At 39.2% G+C, this 22,292-nt stretch overlaps 1 protein-coding gene across 8 annotated transcripts in view; it reads left to right on the forward strand.

Annotated features, from left to right (window-relative positions):
- The window catches only part of SMAP1 (small ArfGAP 1), a 201,727-nt gene that overhangs the window by 55,790 nt on the left and 123,645 nt on the right, over positions 1–22,292 (forward strand). For all 8 annotated transcript variants that reach the window (XM_033217590.1, XM_033217588.1, XM_033217594.1 and 5 more), the window contains exon 2: positions 21,513–21,646. In XM_033217590.1, coding sequence (XP_033073481.1) covers positions 21,513–21,646 — 134 coding nt within the window. The remainder of the gene's footprint in view (positions 1–21,512; positions 21,647–22,292) is intronic.

Genomic DNA, 22,292 nt, shown 5'->3' on the forward strand with positions numbered 1-22,292 from the left:
GCAGTATTGGGGTGGGAGTTACCCGATTTTCCAGGTGTTGTGTGTCTCAGTTCCCCTGGCTAGGAAAAGGGATTCCCTTCCCCCTTGCGCTTCCAGGTGAGGCGATGCCTCGCCCTGCTTCAGCTCACGCTGGTCAGGCTGCAGCAGCTGACCCGCACCGATTGTCCGGCACTCCCTAGCGAGATGACCCCAGTACCTCAGTTGAAAATGCAGAAATCACCGGTCTTCTGTGTCGCTCGCGCTGGGAGTTGGAGACTGGAGCTGTTCCTATTCGGCCATCTTGCTCCGCCCCTCAGTGTATTATCTTTTTAATGTGTTGTTGAATTTGGTTTGCTAGTATTTTAGTGAAGATTTTTGCATGTGTGCTCATCAGAGACGTTGGCTTACAGCTTTCTTTCCTTGTAGCGTCTTTGTCCAGCTTTGGTACTATCCTGAGGGTGATACTTGCTTCATACTGTGAGTTTGGAAATAGTCCCTGTACTTCTGTTTTTTGGAAAACTTTAAGAAGGGTTGGTGTTAATTCTTCTTTGAGTATTTGGTAGAATTCAGCTGTGAAGCCATCTGGTCCTGGATTTTTCTTTTTTAAGAGGTTATTGATTGCTTCTTTCATCTCTATTTGTAATTTGACTGTTCAGGAGAGTCTGTTTCTTCTTGATTCAGTCTTGATAGGTTTTATGTTCCTAGGAATTTATCCGTTTCCTTTAGGTTGTTCAATTTATTTATTGGCACCTAGTTGTTTATTAGTAGTTCCTTATTTTTTTGTTTCTTTTCTTTTCTTTCCTTTTTTTTTTTTTTTGAAGACAGAATCTCACTCTGTTACCTAGGCTGTTGCAGTGGCACAATGTCGGTTCACTGCAACCTCTGCCTTCAGGGTTCAAGCGATTCTTTCCTCAGCCTCCTGAGTAGCTGAGATTACAGGCATGTGCCACCACACCTGGCTCATTTTTTGTATTTTTTGTAGAGATGGGGTTTCACCATGTTGGTCAGGCTGGTCTTGAACTCCTAACCTCAAATGATCCACCCACCTCGGCCTCCCAAAGTGCTGGAATTACAGGCGTGAGCCGCTGCACCCATCCCGTGATTTTTTATATTTCAGAAATATCCTTTGTAATGCTTCCTCTTTCATTTCTGATTTTGAGTCTTCTCTCTCTTTTTCTTAGTCTACCTAGGAGTTTGTCAATTTTATTTTTTCAACAACCAATTCTTAGTTTTGTTGATTTTTTTTTTTCCTGTGGTTTTTCTATGCTTTATTTGATTTATCTATGGTTTTTTACTTCCTTTCTTCTGCTAACTTTGGGTTAAGTCTGTTCTTATTCTGGCTCCTTGAGGCGTATAGTTAGGTTATTTTGAGATTTTTTTAATACAGGCATTTATCACTACAAAATTTCCTATTACTGCTTTTGCTGTATCACATAAGGTTTGGTTTGTTCTCTTTTTGTTTTTGTTTATCCTGAGATATTTAAAAAATTTTCTTTTGATTTACTGTTTGACCTAGTGGTTGTTCAAGAGTGCGTTATTTAGTATTTGTGAATTTTCCCATGTTCTTGTTGTTATCTAGTTCAATTCCATTGTTGTTGGACAAGGTACTTGATGATATTATTTTGGACTTCTTAAATTTGTTAAGACTTGTTTGGTGACCTAATGTGATCTGTCCTGGAGAATATTTTATGTACACTTGAAAATAACGTATATTCTTCTGTTGAGTAGAAAGTTCTGTATAGGCTTGTCAAGTTTATTTGGTGTGTAGTGTTGTTCAAGTCCCCTGTTTCTTTATTATTTTTTTTTGTCTGGATGTCCTATCTATTATTGAAAATGAGGTACTGAAGTCTTCTACTTTTATGGTATTGCTATCAGTTTCTTCTTTCAGTTCTGTCAGTAATTGCTTTATATACTTGGGTGCTCTGATGTTGGGTGTGTATTTGTTTACAATTGTTACATCTTCTTGTTGAATTGATCCTTTTGTCATTGTGTAATGACCTTTTTTTGTCTCTAGAGACAGTTTTTGACTTACAGTGTACTTTGATATAAATATAGCCACTCTTTTGGGTACCATTTGCATGGACTATTCTTTTCTATTCCTTCACTTTCAGCCTATGTGTGTTCTTGAATCTAAAGTTAGTTTCTTGTAGACAACATATAGTTAGATTTTTAAAAAAAAATTTATTTAGCTACTGTATCTTTTTATTGGAGAGTTTAGTCCATTTACATTTAAAGTAATTATTGACAAGGAAAGATTACTGTTACTGTTTTGTTAACTGTCTTCTGTTTGTTTTGTAGTTGTTTGTCCTTTTTCTCTCCTGTTGTCTTGTTGCGTTTTTATAATGCTGATTCTCTATGTAACTTCTATAGGTGTTTTTTTTTGTAGTTACCAGAAGACTTATATCAAATATCTTATAATTATCCATGTTAAGCTAATAACAGCTTAACTTCTTTCCATGTGGGAGCTCTCATTTTTTACCCTCCTTACCCTCAATTTATATGTTATTGGTCACAATTTAGATCTATTGTATTATGTATTTAAGAGTTATGTATTAGAGTTGTTTTTAGTACTTTTGTCTTTTAGGTTTTATACTAGGATTATAATTAACTTCACTGTTATAGTAATAAAATATTCTTTTTATTTGCCTGTATATTTAACTTTACTAACAAGTTTTATACTTTTTTGGGTATAAAAAACAAAAAATATATATGTTGTTGTTTAGCATCTTTTCATTTCAACTTGAAGAACAACCTTTAGCATGCTTGCAAGGCAGGTATAGTGGTGATAAAGCACCCTGGCTTTTCTTGGTCTGAGAACACCTTTATCGCCCCTTCAGCTTTAGAGGCCAGGATTGCTGGGTATAGTATTCTTGGCTGACAATTTTTTTTTTCTTTCAGCACTTTGCATATATAATTCTATTCCCTTCAGCCTGCAAGGTTTCTCTTTAAAAATCTAATAAGATACAGAGATTCCCCTGTACTTAGCAAGTTGCTTCTTTCTTGCTTACTGCTTTCAAAATCCTCTCTGTCAATTTTTGACAGTTTGATGATAATGTATTGCCTCTGTGTGGGTGTTTTTTTTTTCCTGTTTTTTTTTTTTTTTTTTTTGAGACAGGATCTTACTGTGTTGCCCAGGCTGGAGTGCAGTGGTGTGATCATGGCTCACTATAGCCTCGACCTCCCTAGGCTCAGGATCTCCCACCTCAGTCCTCCTAGTTGCTGCGACCACAAGCACTTGCCAGCATGCCTGGCTAATTTTGTATTTTGTGTGGAGACAGAGTTTTTCCATGTTGCCCAGGCTAGTCTCAAACTCCTGGGCTCAGTCCAGCTGTGTTGGCCTCCCAAAGTGTTGGGATTATGGACGTGAGCCACCACAGCTGGCCTGTGTGGGTTTCTTTGGAGTAATCCTATTTGGTATCATTTTGGTTTCCTGAATCTGGATTTGTATTTTCTTTCCCAGGCATGGGACGTTTTCAGCCATTATGTCTTTGAATGTGTTTTTAGTCCCTTTCTTTCTCTTTTCTGCAACTCTGATAATGCCTGCATTATGATGGCTTGACTTAAGTCCCTTAAGTCAGCCCGCAGTCCCCAACTTTTTTGGCACCAGGGACCGGTTTTGTGGAGGACAGTTTTTCCATGGACTTGGGGTGGTGGAGTAGGGTAGGTGGGAGAGGTGGAGGGTTTTGGGATGATTCAAGTGCATTACATTTATTGTGCACTTTATTTCTATTTTATTTTATTTTTTATTTCCATAGGTTTTGGGGGAACAGGTGGTATTTGGTTACTAATGAATAAGTTCTTTAGTGTGATTTGTAAGATTTTGGTGTACTGTCATCACTTGAGCACTAAACCCAATTTGTAGTCTTTTATCCCTTACCCGCTTCCCACTCTTCCCCCCCAGCCCCCAGAGTCCATTGTATCTTTCTTATGCCTTTGAATCCTCATAGCTTAGCACCCACTTATGACTGGGAGTGTAATGATGTTTGGTTTTCCATGCCTGAATTACTTCACTTAGAATAATGGTCTCCAATCACATCCAGGTTGCTGTGAATGCCATTAATTCATTCCTTTCTATGGCTCAGTTGTATTCCATCATACATATACATACCGCAGTTTATCTACTTGTTGATGGGCATTTGATCGACATTTTTGCAATTGCGAATTGTGCTGCCATAAACATGCACATATTGAGTATTTTATTTCTATTATTAGTACATACTCTCCATAATGTAAAATAAGTGGGAGCCCTGAGCTTGTTTTCCTGCAGCTATATGGTCCCATCTGAGGGTGATGGGAGACAGTGACAGGCATTAGATTCTCATAAGGATCATGTGTCCTGGATCCCTTGCATGTGCAGTTCACAACAGTTTGTGCTTTTATGAGAATCTGATGGCACTGCTGATCTGAAGGGTGGTGGAACTCAGCTTTGCTCACTCGCCCACCACTCATCTCCTGCTGTGTGGTCTGGTTCCTAATAGGCCGCAGACCGATATCTGTATTGGTCTTTGGCCTGGGGGTTGGAGGCCCTTGCCTTAAGCTGTCTTTACTCTTTTTCATTCTTTTTTACTTTTGCTTTTCAGATTGGATGATTTCTAGTGACCTCTTTGAGTTCACTGATCTTTTCTTCTGCTTGATCTAGTCTGTTACTGGACTCATCTTCTGACTTTTTGGTTCAGTTATTATGTTTTTCATTTGTATAATTTCTGTTTGGTGCTTTCAAAATATGTTCTGTCACTTTGTTGAGTTCTCAGTTTGTTTATGCATTGCTCTGTTAAGCTCAGTGATCATCTTTATGATATTTTTAAAAATTCCTTGTTGGGTAAATTACATATCATCATTTCCTTAGGGTCAGTTTCTGAAAATTTACATGGTTCTTTTATCTGGAACATACTGCTATCTTTCTTTATTTCCCTCACTCTTGGTTTTGGCTTCTGTGCATTAGATAAGACTACTGCCTCTACTAGTCTTGTGAGACTGGTGTTGTGTAGATGATTCTTACCAGTTAGGCCAGCCAGAGTTTCTAGGTACCTCTAAAATCTTTTTGTTTGTCCAAATTATACTCTTTGTTCTTTCTTACTGGTCCCCGGGAATTAGGGTGTGCCAGGTTCTGCCAGATGAGTTAGAAGCCAGTTTCTTGAGATGCAGGTGGGCAGATTGGTGTGTTAGATGTGTGTTGCAGTTCATTCTGTCTTTACGGAGAAGCTGAGAGCCAGGGCTTATCTCCCATTCATTCCACACTAAGCTGGAGAGAGGATCTGTGGCAGATGCCTGCACACTTTATTTAGGCTGCACTGTCTCTTGTCGTCCACAGTTCAGAAAAACTCATGAATACCAAGACCCTATTGCTCTTAGAGCTAGGTGATTTTAGGAGCCAGATCCTCTAAGAGAACTGCAAAAGTTGGGTCACTATATGCATGTTCCAACCCTTCACTCCTTAGTTAGAAGCTGGGTATTGGGGATTCCTTCATGATTGTTTGGCACAGTGCGCAGGGAGGGGTTTGTGTGCAAGTGTGTCTAAACTTTCTCTACCTGTTTGGATGTGGATGTTTTCTCAGTTGTCCCATGTATAGGAGACTCAGCCAGTTTCTGGCTTTCTCTCAGAGGAAATTCATCTGTGTATAGATGTTTATTCAGTGCTTTTGTGAGAGGAAGTAAAGCCACAGGCTTCCTTTTCCATCCTCTTGCTGATGTCACTGCTAACACATTTTCAGATCACGTTTTTAGGTGGTTTTGTTTCTGGTTATGCCATTCAGATAGAAACCAGGAGTATTTAAAAAAAAATACGTTTTACTAGCATGGCATCTTTAAGAATTGGTTCTTGTTTTTCCTGGGTATGTTCTATTAGAAGATTAAATACTTGAGGATGAGAAAATAATATATGGAATTTCAGGAAGTTTGTATTATATGTCTATTTTAGTGCTGTTCATTGGGAAAGGAAAAAGTTAGATGAATTGTCACTTGCCGGTTTTCACAGAGCAGATTTTTATAGCAGCATTGACTAAAATAAAATGACTATTTTATTATTATTCCCTTCTCCCCACAAGCTTCACAAGCTCCCCTTCCAATTTTTTTGGTGTTTTTTTTTCCCCTTCCAACTTAAAAAGTTGTATTGTTTGCTGGTAACCAGGCATGCACACATGTGTACGTATGCATATTAAATTAAATTTTATCTGATGGGTTAGTGAATCTGAGAAGCAGTGTTTGGAACCAGGAGGACATTGTAGCTAATGAGATCCTGAATTGGGGCAGAGGTCCAGCTGGGATGAGGGTAAAGTCATGAATTTGGAAAGAGAAGATAAAATAATCAAGATGTTTGCTTGATTAAATGGTTAAGGATAATGAAAGAAAGAGAGGAGCAAGAATGACATTTTTATTTCTCCCCTTACATCACCAACTAAGTTGGGGGAGTGTGGAAAAGCAATGTTGGAGGGAGGAAGAGAGAGGGAAGGGCTCAGTGGAGAAATGAATTCCATCTTGGATATGTTTAATTGGCATTATCCAAGTTGGTTATAAGAATGTGATGCTTGGGGCTGAGCACAGTGGCTCATACCTATAATCCCAGCACTTGGGGAGGCCAAGGTGGGCGAATCACAAGGTCAAGAGTTTGAGACCAGCCTGGCCAACATGGTCCAAACCCGTCTCTACTAAAAATACAAACAATTAGCTGGGCATGGTGGTGGGCACCTGTAATCCCAGCTACTTGGGAGGCTGAGGCAGGAAAATCCCTTGAACCGGGAGGTGGAGGTTGCAGTGAGCCGAGATTGTGCCACTGCATTCCAGCCTGGGCAACAGTGTAAGACTCCATCTCAAAAAAAAAAAAAAAAAAAAAAAAATGTGTTGTTTAGAGAAGGGATGAAGGCTAGAGATACACCACATTTTCTTATTTTAAAAAGTCCTTTCTTGTTTTTCTCATCTTGACAAGTATCCAATAATTAATGTGTATTTTTAAAGTGTGATTTCTCCTTAAAACGATCATGATAAAAACATTATTTGAAAAATGATTTTATATATAATCAGTGAAATTGCATGACTAAGGAAATGTAGATTTTTGGAGTTAAAGGTTTGATATCTTATGGACTCTTAACAGTCGTAGGTGAAATTGGCAAGGAAAAGTATGGGATACAGAGAAAAGGACTTGTTCTGTGCAAGTGATTTGTAGTTATAGAGTGCTTTCATTATGTGTATTTTGTCCTTTGATACTCATAGCAGTTACCTGAGTATAGTAGATGGTGGTATTTGTATTTTCAAATGACGAAACTGATCTTCATAGTGTGGATACGGGGATAATTTTTTAAAAAATTCTTTTTATTATAATTGTCTTATTGAATAGTTACAAGTGTTCTCATTTTTTATTTATTTTTATAAATGGAAGCAAGAATGAAATGAAGGAAACTGTATTAATACAGTACTCTCTTCCACCCTTGAATCTCCCGTCCAGATTCAAATGGTAACATTTTACCACATTTATTCTCTTTGCCCTTTATATATGTACAAACGCACACATTTCCCCCCTGAACTTAGAGCCAAAATGCTCCTATATCCCTGAATATTTCATCGTTTGTCTCCTGTGTTAGTCGGTTTTCATGCTGCTGTTAAAGACATACCCGAGACTGGGAAGGAAAAGAGATTTAACTGGACTTACAGTTCATATGGCTGGGGAGGCCTTAGAATCATGGTGGGAGGCAAAAGGCACTTCTTACATGGTGGCAGCAAGAGAAAATGAGGAAGAAGCAAAAGTGGAAACCCCTCATAAACCCATCAGATCTCATGAGACTTATCAACTATAATGAGAATAGCGTGGGAAAGACTAGCCCCCATGATTCAATTACCTTGCCCTGAGTGCCTCCTGCAACACGTGGGAATTCTGGCAGATACAATTCCAGTTGAGATTTGGATGGGGACGCAGCCAAACCATATCATTCTGCCCCTGGCCCCTGCCAAATTGTATGTCCTTACATTTCAATACCAATCATGCTTTCCCAACAGTCCCCCAGAGTCTTAACTCATTTCAGCATTAACCCAAAAGTCCACAGTCCAAAGTCTCATCTGAGACAAGGCTAGTCCCTTCTGCCTATGAGCATGTAAATTAAAATCAGAAGCAAGGTAGTTACTTCCCAGATACAATGGGGGTACGGGTATTGGGTAAATACAGCTGTTCCAAATGGGAGAAATTGGCCAAAACAAAGGGGTTACAGGGCCTATGCAAGTCGGAAATCCAGCAGGGCAGTCAAATTTTAAGGCTCCAGAATGATCTCCATGGACTGCAGGTCTTGCATCGAGGTCATGCTGATGCAAGAGGTGGGTTTCCATGGTCTTGGGTAGCTCTGCCCCTGTGGTTTTGCAGGGTACAGCCTCCTTCCCGGCTGCTTTCACGGGCTGGTGTTTAGTGTCTGTGGCTTTTATCTGGGCACATGACCCAAACTGTTAGTGGATCTGCCATTCTGGGATCTGGAGGATGGTGGCCCTCTTCTCACAGCTCCACTAGGCAGTGCTCCAGTAGGGACTCTGACCCCACTAGGGTGCCCCAATGGGGGCTCTGACCCCACATTTCCCTTCCACAATGCCCTAGCAGAGGTTCTTCATGAGGACCCTGCCCCTGCAGCAAACTTTGCCTGGGCATCTAGGTGTTTCCATACACCTTCTGAAATCTAGGCGGAGATTTCCAAACCTCAGTTCTTGACATCTGTTTCCCTGCAGGCTCAACACCATGTGGAAGCTGCCAAGGTTTGGGGCTTCCACTCTCTGAAGCCACAGCCTGAGCTGTACATTGGCCCCTTTCAGCCACAGCTGGAGCAGAGAGGCTGGGACACAGGGCACCAAGTCCCTAGGCTGCACACAGCATGGGGACCATAGGCCCGGCCCATGAAACCACTTTTTCCTCCTGGGCCTCCTCACCTGTGATGGTAGGGGCTGCTGTGAAGGTCTCTGACATGGCCTGGAGACGTTTTCTCCATGGTCATGGGGATTAATATCTTGATATCTTATGGACTCTTAACAGTAGTAGATGAAATTAGCAAGAAAAGTATGGGGTTAGAGAGAAAAGGACTTGTTCTAGGAAAATGATTTGTAGGCTCCTTGCTACTTATGCACATTAGACTCCTTGCTACTTATGCAAATTGCTGCAACTGGCTTGAATTTCTCCATAGGAAATGGGTTTTTCTTTTCTATCCCATAGTCAGGCTGCAAAATTTTTTCCAAACTTTTATGCTCTGCTTCCCTTATAAAACTGAATGCTTTTAACAGAACCCAAGTCACCTCTTGAATGCTTTGCTGCTTAGAAATTTTTCCACCAGATACCCTAAATCGTCTTTCTCAAGTTCAAAGTTCCACAGACCTCTAGGACAGGGGCAAAATGCCACCAATCTCTTTACTAAAACATAACAAGAGTTACCTTACTCCAGTTCCCAACAAGTTCCTCATCTCCATCTGAGACCACCACAGCCTGGACCGTATTGTCTGTATTGCTATCAGCATTTTGGGCAAAGCCATTCAACAAGTCTCTAGGAGGTTCCAAACTTTCCCACATTTTCCTGTCTTCTGAGCCTTCGAAACTGTTGCAACCTCTGCCTGTTCCCAGTTCCAAATTTGCTTCCACATTTTTGGGTATCTTTTCAGTAACGCCCTGCTCTGCTGGTACCAATTTACTGTATTAGTCTGTTTTCATGCTGCTGATAAAGACATAACTAAGCCTGGGAAGAAAAAGTGGTTTGATTGGACTTACAGTTCCACATGGCTGGAGAGGCCTCAGAATCATGGTGGGAAGTGAAAGGCGCTTCTTACATGGTGGCAGCAAAAGAAAATGAGGAAGAAGCAAAAGTGGGAACCCCTGATAAACCCATCAGATTTCATGAGACTTATTAACTATAGCAAAAATAGCGTGGGAAAGACCAGCCCCCATGATTCAATTACCTTGCCCTGGGTCCCTCCCACAACACATGGGAATTCTGAGAGATACAATTCAAGTTGAGATTTGGATAAGGATCCAGCCAAACCATATCATCTCCTAATAACAAAGACTTTACATGATCACAGGACATTTATTAAAATCAGGAAATTATCATTGATATCTGTAGAACTTACATTTCATCAGTTGTCCCAATAATGTCAGGGACAACAAATTTGTCAGGCTTTACAAGTACTAAGGAAGGGCAGTGCCACATAAATAAAGCATACTGTTAGATTGAAATTAGAGCATTTGTAAAGAGGTTGCCTTCTGAGATAATTAATGGCCAGGAGTCTCTGTTAATATATTTGCCTGCCCTATGTTCTGCAATTTGACTTCGAATTTTAGGGAGAATAGGGAGTAGTAGAGAGCAAATTATTTTTATTTTTGCCATTTGACCCTTTCCAGTGCCTGACAGAACAGTAGCGCATGCCCAGAACATCCTTTGGAGGAATCCTAGCATTGTTTTCCTCACTTAGCTTTAATCCTTTCTTTCTTGTCTTTCTTTCATACTTACTAAGCATGTGCTGAGCACTGATTTAAAAATGATAGAACTATGTGTATGTACTGTGCCGAGACCAGCTTGGTCAGGGAGACCCTAACCCAGTGGCGCTAGAGGAATTAAAGACACACAGAAATATAGCGTGTGGAGTGGGAAATCAGGGGACTCACAGCTTTCAGAGCTGAGAGCCCCAAACAGAGATTTACCCACATATTTATTGACAGCAAGCCAGTGATAAGCATTGTTTCTATAGATTATAGATTAACTAAAAGTATTCCTTACTGGAAACAAAGGGATGGGCCGAAATAAAGGGATGGGCTCTGGCTAGTTATCTGCAGCAGGAACATGTCCTTAAGGCACAGATCGCTCATGCTATTGTTTGTGGTTCAGGAATGCCTTTAAGTGGTTTTTCCACAGTAGGTGGGCTAAGTGTTCCTTGCCCTCATTCTGGTAAACCCACAACCTTCAGTAAACCCACAACCTTCAGCGTGGGGCGTCATGGCCATCACGAACATGTCACAGTGCTGCAGAGATTTTGTTTATGGCCAGTTTTGGGGCCAGTTTATGACCAGATTTGGGGACCTATCCCCAGCAGTGCTGATCGTGCTGTTTTATTCTTAGGGAATAGGTTGTTTGGGCAGCAACCACTTAAAAACATTTCTGAGTAAACTTCTATTATATTTTATAGGGATGTAAAAGTGGCCCTTTATAGACTTTTTTGTTTGTTTGTTTGCACCCTCCTTGGTATTTCTTTTTATTTTTTAGAGATTGGGTCTTGTTTTATTGCCCAGGCTGGAGTGCAGTGACTCCAGCATCGCAGCCTTGAATTCCTGGACTCGAGCATCCCTTCTGCTTCAGCCTCCCAGGTAGCTGGGACTATAAGCACATGCCATCGCACCAGGCTTTCCTTGATATTTCTTAAACATGCATTAAACATTTCTTAAGGAATGCCTCAATGCAAATGTGAAGAAGCTGTATCATTCTTCAAGGCCTTTGTGCTTATTGTTCCCTTTACCTTAATTACTCTTTCCCCAGATAGCTGCATGGTTTGTTCCCCCAACTCCTTCAGCTCACTGGTCAAGTAGAACTTTCCCTGACCAAATGATAACTACCTTTCCCTCCCCCTTTCTCACCTGTACTCCCTATCCATGTTCTCCATAAAATTCACCACATTGATACACTATTACTTTCACATGTTTGCCTATTGTATACTGTTTTCCATAGGAATATAAGTTCCATGATGGCTGGATATTATCTGTTTAGTTTACTACTGTATCCCTAGAGCCTTTAACAGTGTGTTGATGTAGTAGACGCTCAGTAAATCTTTGTGAGGTGAATGCATGTGCTGCTATTCTGAGTCTGAATGTGACAGATTTTTTTTTCCCTAAAAAAATAGCAATTCCGAGGGAATTATTTAAATATTACAACTTAAGTGCTGTCTTTCTGAGTAGGGGAGCTTTAAAATAATTTATTTTAGCACTTTTCTTTCAAAGGTTTTATTTTCTATTATGTTATTGGTTTTGTTGGTTCTACACAATTTTCTTACCAAATATATTGAAAAAAAAAAGATTGCCATGAGTTAAATATCAATTATTTTGTTTTTTAATAAAATAAAAATTTTATTATTATTTAATGTCAGTCTTGTTTCAGACAGATTTTGGAAGAATTACATCCAGTTTTATGGGTAATGTTTGTACTTGCTGGGGTATTTGAGAGGTTTTTTTTTTTAAAGATAGAAAATAAAGATAGAAAATGTTCTTTTTTTTTTTTTTTGAGACAGAATTTCAGTCATGTCACCCAGGCTGGAGTGCAGTATTGTGATCTTGGCTCACTGCAACCTTTGCCTCCTGGGTTCAAGCAATTCTTCTGCCTCAGCCTCCCAAGTAGCTGGAACTATAGACGCCTGCCACACGCCCAGCTAAATTTTGTATTTTTAGTAGAGACGGGGTTTCACTGTGTTGGCCAGGCTGGTCTTGAGCTCCTGACCTCGGGTGATCCGCCTGCCTCGGCCTCCCAAAGTGCTGGGATTACAGGCGTGAGCCACTGCGCCCGGTCAAGATAGGAAATGTTCTGTGAACTTATTTTTTTGAGTGATCACAATCACTTGCCTTCTATTAATGCTTCCTTTTAGAAAATGATTGATTAAATAGTATGTGGAAACTTTCTTGAATCAGCAATGTGGTAACTCTTTTGAGGTTTATTAAGGTTGTGCAGGAACTCTAGTTGTAAAATGTTATACCTACATGTCATCTTTTAGCATTGCCAAGGCTTCTTTACAGGAAAACGTGAACGTGACATAGATAACCACAGGTGACTAGGTCATAGCAAAATATGTTGGTAGCTTTAAGATTACTTAAAAAGGAATATTTTAAAGAACATTTGTTTCCTTAATAAAATATTATATAATGAAATATGTTTAATATTAACAAACTCCCATTCTATTGAGTGTATTTGCTAGGAGAAACCTTTTGGAAATGTAAAATAACTTTTGTCCGAATACTATTTATGAAACTTCTATTTAAACTTTTGGGTTGAAATGTGAAATCTTTTAAATATGATAGCACCTGAGTCAATGGCTTCTTAGCTGGCATTTCTGTGTATTTGCTCAGACTCCATATCCTAAATTAACTAGTGTTTTGTTGTTGTCTTTTTTTAAATTTGAGACTGAGTCTCACTCTGTCGCGTAGGCTGGAGTGCAGTGGTGCAATCTTGGCTCACTGCAAGCTCTGCCTCCCGGGTTCACACCATTCTCTTGCCTCAGCCTCCTGAGTAGCTGGGACTATAGGCACCTGCCACCAAGCCTGGCTAATTTTTTTGTATTTTTAGTAGAGACAGGATTTCACTGTGTTAGCCAAGATGGTCTCGATCTCCTGACCTCGTGATCCGCCCGTCTCGGCTTCCCAAAGTGCTGGTATTACAGGTGTGAGCCACCACGCCTGGCCAACCAGTGTTTTTTTTCACTTCAACCTGGTAGTTATAGTACTGGGTGCCATTCTTTCTTTTTTGGTAAAATAAGGAAAAAGCAATAAAAGGAAGAAATATATGATATTTAATTTCTAAGTTTAAATAAACACATACACTTTAAAAAAACAGCTTTATTATATAATTACATACTGTAAAATTCTCTTATTTTAAGTGTATATAATTCAGTGATTTTTAGTATGTTAACAGAGTTTCACAACCCTCACCACAGTAGAATTTTAGAATGCTGTCATCACTTAAAAAGATCCCTCCTGCCTATTTGCAGTTACTCCTAATCTCCCTCCATCCGCTGCTCCAGGTTCTTTTGCAAGTTTGCTGTTAAGTTGTTTATAAGTGGAAAACGGTTTTTTTTTTTTTTTGAGATGGAGTCTCACTCTGTTGCCCAGGCTGGAGTGCGGTGGCTTGGTCTTAGCTCACTGCAAGCTCTGCCTCCCGGGTTCACAACATTCTCCTGCCTCAGCCTGCCAAGTAGCTGGGACTACAGGCGCCCGCCACCATGCCCGGCTAATTTTTTGTATTTTTAGTAGAGACTGGGTTTCACTGTGTTAGCCAGAATGGTCTCGATCTCCTGACCTCGTGATCCGCCCACCTCGGCCTCCCAAAGTGCTGGGATTACAGGCATGAGGGAAAACATGTTTTTATGATTTGTTTCCTGGTTTTCCTGGTAGTTCACAAACATACCCAGCCCATAGCATAGCTGACCATGAGCAGTAAAGGGCTAGTCACTGCTCTTGGGTAAAGAACAAAGGGCCTTGTGGTATGGAAAGAGAAGGGTTTGTTCCTTGTTTCCTGCCTGATCCTGAATAATATTTTCACATACATAGTTTCTCTTTGAGATCCTTATGCTAGTTTGGTGTGTGTGTCTTTCCCTGAGCATCCACTACTATGATGCTGCCTTAAATTAACGTTTACATCTCAGTTGATTTTGCCCTCCTCTTCTGTTCCTCCTTGGGCAAAATTCTCTACCCTTTGCAGTTACCCTCTCCAACAAATAAAACCAAACCAAATCCAATTCTTACTTCTTTTAATCTTGGGTATTATGAAGAAAGAAATAAAACAAACATAATAATTTTAGAAGGATTGATACTTCTGGAGAGATGAAGAAATAATTTGCATCTTTAAACCTCTGTATCATTAGCCTCAATGGAAGTGACTTGGCATTTCAAAAAGCTGACAAAGTAGAGTAAAATCAGCCAGCCAGTATAAAGGAATTTCGTTTGGAATGGTGGAATTACCGTAGTAGGAGACACAGTATTCACAGTTGCATTTGGAGATTTACCTCTGTCATGGTTTCAGCTGGCTTTCTCCATTTTTTCTTTTTGTTTTGGGCCTAAATTTCTCAATCTTTAAAATGGGGTGGTAATATTACCCACCTTGCATATTTGTTAAGATTAAACCAGACAGTGTATTTGAAAATATGATGAATAATGTCTTATTTATTTAGTAAGATGATAGTTTCCTCTAAAAATACTCCCTTAGCAGTTTTGGCAGCAGTAACCCAGATGGCTCAAGGTCTTAGCTATCCTTTGTAAGCTAGAGATTGCTTAAATTTTTGTACCAGACCTTGTGCTGGGTACAGAACATACAGAGATCAATAAAATGAAGTCGCTATTCTCAAAGAGATCACTGTTTTTCAGAAAAGACAGATGAAACAATTAACTGTAAATCATTGTGATAAATGTTATTTTAAAAGTGCTCTTGAGGCATTGGAGAAGGCTTTATAGAACTAGATGTACCATATGACCCAGCCATCCCACTACTGGGTATATACCCAAAGGATTATTACCCTACTACAAAGACACATGCACACGTATGTTTATTGCGGCACTATTCACAATAGCAAAGACTTGGAATCAACCCAAATGTCCATCTGTGACAGACTGGATTAAGAAAATGTGGCACATATACACCATGGAATACTATGCAGCCATCAAAAAGGATGAGTTTGCGTCCTTTGTAGGGACATGGATGCAGCTGGAAACCATCATTCTTAGCAAACTATCACAAGAAGAGAAAACCAAACACCGCATGTTCTCACTCATAGGTGGGAACTGAACAATGAGATCACTTGGACTCGGGAAGGGGAACATCACACACTGGGGCCTATCATGGGGAGGGGGGAGGAGGGAGGGATTGCCTTGGGGAGTTATACATGATATAAACGTTATGCACATGTACCCTAGAACTTAAAGTATAATAAAAAATAAAAAAAAATTAAAAAAAAAAAAGAATAAGTCTTAAAAGGAAATTACTGTTAGTTAGCATTAAATTCTTTGTTCCTCATCATATTTGCTTTATAAAATATATTTAAGAAAGCTTTTCTGTTTGCTAGTTCATCATGGTTATCAGAAACTGAAGAGAAATTTCTTCTCAGAAGAGCACATAGTTTTATCTTATTTCTCAAATCATATGAAAGCTACAAGGCAAGTGTATTGAGATCTCAATAAAATTCCTGTTCATTTTTTAGACATGTAATGTCTTTTACATTATTTATACTTAATAATGATTTATCAGTCAACCTAATATTTCCACTCTCTGCAGGGTTTCCATAGCTTAAAACTGTCATTTTTATCTGAAAGTTAGTAGTCATGTAGTACTATACAAATTTTAGAGGTGCGTGTATGTATATATATGTGTGTGTATATGTATGTCAAAATTTAAATTTAAATTAGCATTTAAATAAAACCTTAGCAGTCACCAGGTACTACAATGCTATATTTTTTGGCTATTACAGTATAGCTGAAACTCTTCAAGATGGGAGGGCACTGTTCATTTTACCAAGAATGTACCTTGTTCTACCTTGTTCTTATACCCTGTCCGGACTTTACCTGCTGTAACTTGAGGATTTTTTTTTTTTTTTTTTAAGACATGTTCTCCCTCTGTTGCCCAGGCTGGAGTGCAGTGGCAGGATCTCGGCTCACTGCAACCTCTGCCTTCCAGGGTTCAAACAATTCTCACACCTCAGCCTCCTGAGTAGCTGGGACTGCAGGCATGTACTACCACCCCCAGCTAATTTTTGTGTTTTAGTAGAGATGGAGTTTTGCCTTGTTGGCCAGGCTGGTCTTGAATTCCTGGCCTCAAGTTATCTGCCCACCTCGGCCTCCTAAAGTGCTGGGATTATAGGCGTGAACCACTGTGCCCAGCCCACATAATAATCACATCAAATGCCACTGTCTCTACAAAGCCTGCATTAATATTGTTCGCCGACATTCATTTTTACCTCTTCTATGTTCCTTTGTCATTTGTACTTACTACTATAACCATTATATGATTATTAGAGTTCAAGCTCCTTGAAGACAGGATTTGTGTTTTGTCATCTTTGTTTAATACTTTGGTCAAAACAGACACATAATGGATAACTGGTGGTTTAAATTAGATCTAGAAAACTCACGTTTGATGAAAAACGCTTTTATTATTCTTTAACCCCTCTTAGAATTTGGGCTCTAAAATCAGGGATTGTTAAATCTCTTGTGTGTTCTGTTTGCTGCTACCAACATTCAAATGTAATTCACACTGACCGTGTGCAGTGGCTCATACCTATAATCCCAGCAGTTTGAGAGACTGAGGCAGGTGGAGTGCTTGAACCCGGAAGTTGGAGACCAGCCTGGACACCATGGTGAAACTCTGTCTCTACAAAAAATACAAAAATTAGCTGGGCGTGGTGTTATGTGCCTGTAGTTCTAGCTACTTGTGAGGCTGAGGTGGGAGGATCACTTGAGCCTGGGAGGCAGAGATTTCAGTGAGCCAAGATCTTCACCACTGCACTCTAGCCTGGGCAATAGAGTGAGACCCTGTCTCAAAGAAAAAAAAAAGTGGCTTAAACAGGATAGAAGTTTATTTCTCCTTCACATTGGTCTGGACAGGAACTGTCCAGTATTGGTAGAGTATTTCTGTCATCTTCACCATGGGGCTTTTGTAACTGGATCCAAGGTAGCAGGTTCATTCCTTATTGTTTCCCAGCAAATGGAAAAGAGGAAGAGGCCAGGAGAACACAGGCCCAGTGTGGTTAATGGCAAAGTATATCATTTCTGTTTACATTCTACAGGAGAGGCTGAGAAATGTAGTCTTCCCATCAGGACCGCCACATTTCTAGCTAAAATTCAGAAGCCTTTATTACTTAAAGGAAGAATGGGAAAACTGATATTAAAGATAGTGATTTTTGCCATAGTTTTCAGATTTATTTCCATTTTTAAAAATAGTAAATCAATTGTTCCAGAAATCAAAACATTTGAGTATTTGACTGAGTCATCAGACCTAGCAGATTTTTAAAATTACACAGTTGATTCCCTTACTATAGGTGATACAGAAGGTTATATAAGAGTCTTCCCTGTAAGAACGTTACCATGTACTTTAGGAGACAGAACTAATTACAAATGAAAGAAGAGTAGATGCATATTGTGGCACATTCTGTGTAACATGCTGTTAATGAGTGTAGACATTTACAGGAGATAAATATTTCCTATAATCTAATATAGAGGAAAACAGGAAACTGTTAAAGGTTTAGCGTTGGAAACTGAAATGGTGCAAGAGTGTAAACTGGTAATGGAATTCAGATTGGGTGAATTATCTTTCTCCCTCTTACTCTGATAATGAATTCAGAGTGGATGGGCTTCCTCCCTTTTGCTCTGCCTAATCTCTGAGGTTACCTATTATTTTTCAGCCTCAGTTACTGCATCCAGATGTTCTTTCTTAGCCCAATTACTCTTCTTTGGAACATTTGATACTATTGACATCTCCCCGTCCCCCCCCCCCCCCGGCCCCTTTTTTGAAAACAGCTTTTCTTTGTAATGACCTCATTCTCTACTTTTACTGCCTTTCATTTTCTCCCTAAGATTTAGTACTCTGCTTTTTTGCTCTTTTTGTTCTTGGTACTGCAGCTCTCATCTTAAAAGAAGGTGTGTGTGTGTGTGTGTGTGTATGCATCCAGTTTGAACTTTAGTCCTGTATTGTAAATCACCTGCCAGATATTTTCATCTTGGTCTATCACTATCATTTAAAGCATTCATTGGATCTCCTGCAGTTTTCTGACTCCACAAATACCCTCATGCTTTATATCTTAGGTGCAGAACTTGCATTTTGGCCTCTGCCTTCTCCTTTGCTATTAGGTTTTCTATGAGTAAGCCCTGTCAGTTCTTCCTGGTGATTTCATATTTGTTCGTTTCCATTCTTACTGCTGCCACATTTATCAGTCCCTTAATTACATTAGTTATATAAAAGCAAATCAGGAAGTGTGTTGAATGCTTGAGTTAAAGATTGTGGAGAATGCTCTAGAACCTTGCTATTCAAAAATGTCAACTGTAGATGGCAGCATGGGCATCACTGGGAACTCGTTAGGATGCAGAACCTTAGGAGCTACTCTGGGGGCCACAGAATTAAAGTTTTCATTTTCATAATATTTCCAGTTGATGTGCATGCACATTAGGGTTTGAGAGACACTGATCTAGAATTCACTGTGCATTTCTCCTTCCCTTCTCTCTCCCTTCTCCTCATCATCCCTCTTTTTTTCTGACTAGAGTGCAGTGGTACCATCATAGCTCAAAGGGACTTTGAACTCCTGGGCTCAAGCGATCCTTCTGCCTCAGCCTCCCAAGTAGTTAGACCTGCAGGCACTCACCACTACGTGTAGTGTGTAGTTTTTAATTTTTGTTAGAGACCACTGTGATTTCACTATGTTACCTGGGCTGGTCTCAAACTCCTGGCCTCAAGTTATCCTCCCACCTTGGTTTCCCAAAGTGCAAGGATTACAGGTGTGAGCCACTGTTTCCAGCCCACTGTGTATCTCTTTAACCTTTCTTAGTTTGAGATTTACTTGCTAAAAATAAACCCTCTAGCTATTACTCTGTAACTATTTACCTTAATGTGTAAGCTTCAAAACAGATTGTTATGCTGTAAATTGTTGTGTTAGAAATGATGAGACAGGGTGGAAAGTAATTGGGGGAGGTAGCTCTGTCTAGAGTAGTCATAGATGTCCCAGATGTATGTTTGCCAGTTTATGGATGTCATTTCTCAAATGTAAAAGCAGAATATTTGGGGATAAGTTGCGTGTGCATAATCTTCCTGCTGTGTAATTAAAGAATTTAAGAAGGCATTATTTTTAGTTTTAGTATATTGTAATTATTAGCTTTAATGTTTTGTAGAGCAGTGTCACCTTTAGATAAACGGCATGTACTTAAAACAGAAGGCTACATTTAGAAAAAGCTTTATTTTATTTTTATTTTTTTTTTGAGACGGAGTCTCGCTCTGTCACCCAGGCTGGAGTACAGTGGCGAGATCTTGACTCACTGCAATCTCTGCCTCCGGGGTTCAAATGATTCTCCTGCCTCAGCCTCCTGAGTAGCTGGGATTACAGGCACCTGCCACCATGCCTGGCTACTTTTTGTATTTTTAGTAGAGACCGGGTTTCTCCACGTTGGCCAGGCTGGTCTCGAACTCCTGACCTCAAATGATTCACCTGCCTTGGCCTCCCAAAGTGCTGGGATTACAGGCGTGAACCACTGTGTCCTGCTGCTTGATTTTTATTGATACCTCTTACCATATACATACATTTTTCATAATCTAATTTATAGAAGTCTGTTAGGAATATGATTCTGAATATTTGGCATATTTTCCAGATATTATTTTTATTTTTCCACTTTTACTTTATTAATTTTACAAGCAATATGTGAAAATAATCTTAAGAAATTTTTAAAAATATTGTGAAAGAATATATTCAAAGGTATTAAGAATTGTACAGCTAAGACTTGTATTCTTGTATTCATATGTGAGTTTCTCAGCAGTGTTTTTCACAACTTTTTGACCATGAACTGAAGAACTAACATTTTGTAGCACACCTCAGTTCATATATGCCTGTACATGTTACTGAAACAAAAGTTTGTATTCTTGCCATACAGCTTAGCGATTCAGTGTTACTGTTTCCAAACCCACAGTGAACTTTTCCCTGATCACATCCGCTTTCCTCACCACCAAGTTACCTGACTCAGTTTCATGAAATTTGTGGATACATTTAATTAATATGCAGTATGCCGTTATTTTGCACATTTTTCAACTTATGTAAATGGTTTCACACTATGTACATTTATCTGTAACCTTTTTTAATGTCAGTGTTATATTTGAGATTTAGCCATGGTGATACAGGGCTTTTTGAATTTGTTGTTGTTTCCTCTTCTTGCCAACACTTAGTACTGGTAGTTAAAAATTTTTTTTCCGGCCAGGCGCGGTGCCTCAAGCCTGTAATCCCAGCACTTTGGGAGGCCGAGACAGGCGGATCACGAGGTCAGGAGATCAAGACCATTCTGGCTAACACGGTGCAACTCCGTCTCTACTAAAAAATACAAAAAACTAGCTGGGTGAAGTGGCGGGCGCCTGTAGTCCCAGCTACTCGGGAGGCTGAGGCAGGAGAATGGCGTAAACCCAGGAGGCGGAGCTTGCAGTGAGCTGAGATCCGGCCACTGCACTCCAGCCTGGGCGACAGAGGGAGACTCCGTCTCAAAAAAAAAAATAAAAAAAAAAATAAAATTTTTTGTCCAGTATGTTGGGTGCAAAATGGAAGTAACTGTAGAGTTAAAAAGCACTTTCACTAATTACCAGTGAGACTGTGCATATTTTCATGCTTATTGGCCATAGATTTCTTCTGTGAATTGTTCATTCATATCTTTTTGCTTATCTTCTGTTGGGCTGATTGTCTTTTTCTTATTAATTTCTACATTTAATTTTTGAAATGTCTTTGATTTTTATTTGTTGTTAATCTTGTGAGCATATCTTTTGCATTTAATAAAGAAATTATTTTTACAGTAGGGTATTACTATTCTTGATTCAACTATGCTAAGTGAAGAAGCTGTTTTTATAAATTAGTTTTAAAATCTTAGAATGGAGGGGAAGTTTCTAGGAAAGCAAAATGAGTAAAATCAGTAAGGTTCTTGAAGATTGCCAAGACACATGTAGCAGACTGCTGCCAGTACCATTTGGAAATTTGAGCATGTGACTTCTGTAAGCTTCCGTTATAATTATATAAAACCGAAAATGCTTCTAATATGCTGTTATGTTTATTTTAGTTTTTAATATTTGCTTTTTTTGTGTGTGTGTGTGTGGTTTCTTCTTCTAAATTAGGTCCTCGATGGGCTTCCTGGAATATTGGTGTGTTTATTTGCATCAGATGTGCTGGAATTCATAGAAATCTTGGGGTTCATATATCCAGGGTCAAATCAGTCAACCTAGACCAATGGACAGCAGAACAGATACAGGTAAACATTACATTACCAAGAAATTATTTAAAATATTTAAGATAATTTCAAAAGATTTAACCCTTCTTACATCAAAGGATTAACACTGAAAAGTAATTTTGTATGTTGAAATGGCATATGCCATATATAAAATTGGAATATTTGAATTTTCAGTTCACAGATGTTTATTTCGTTTTGTGTCTATAGTAAAGTCAGTTTTTAATCTATACTTTCTAAAATGTTGATTTTAAAGTGTTTTTAAAATATCATTTCTGTTGTTGATAAAATTTGCCAGTATAATTCCATAGTTTTATTTTATCAGTAGAAGGAGCCTGGGTAAAGATAAAGTAAAAAACCACCTCTAGCCTAAAAACAGACTTGAATAATTTCCTTTCTGTTTTGAGATGTTCTTAATTTTCAGACAAGGCCCAGGAGTTGTAAGACAACGCAGTGAACAAATGTTCTTATGACCAACCTAAACTTATTTATGAGTGGTTTACCTCTGCTAGAGGTAGATTTGTAGTTTTAAAAGTTTGCCATTTCCCAGTGTGACAGTCTTAAATTCTCAGAATCTTACTTTTTATCTTTAAGGTTGACCACTATTGTAAAAATGATTACTTCTACTGGTCTTATTATGTAATTCACAGTGAAGTTACACCACTTATTT

This window comes from Trachypithecus francoisi, unplaced genomic scaffold (assembly GCF_009764315.1).
Source record: "Trachypithecus francoisi isolate TF-2019V2 unplaced genomic scaffold, Tfra_2.0 Lachesis_group10, whole genome shotgun sequence".
In the NCBI taxonomy this organism is placed as follows: domain Eukaryota; kingdom Metazoa; phylum Chordata; class Mammalia; order Primates; family Cercopithecidae; genus Trachypithecus; species Trachypithecus francoisi.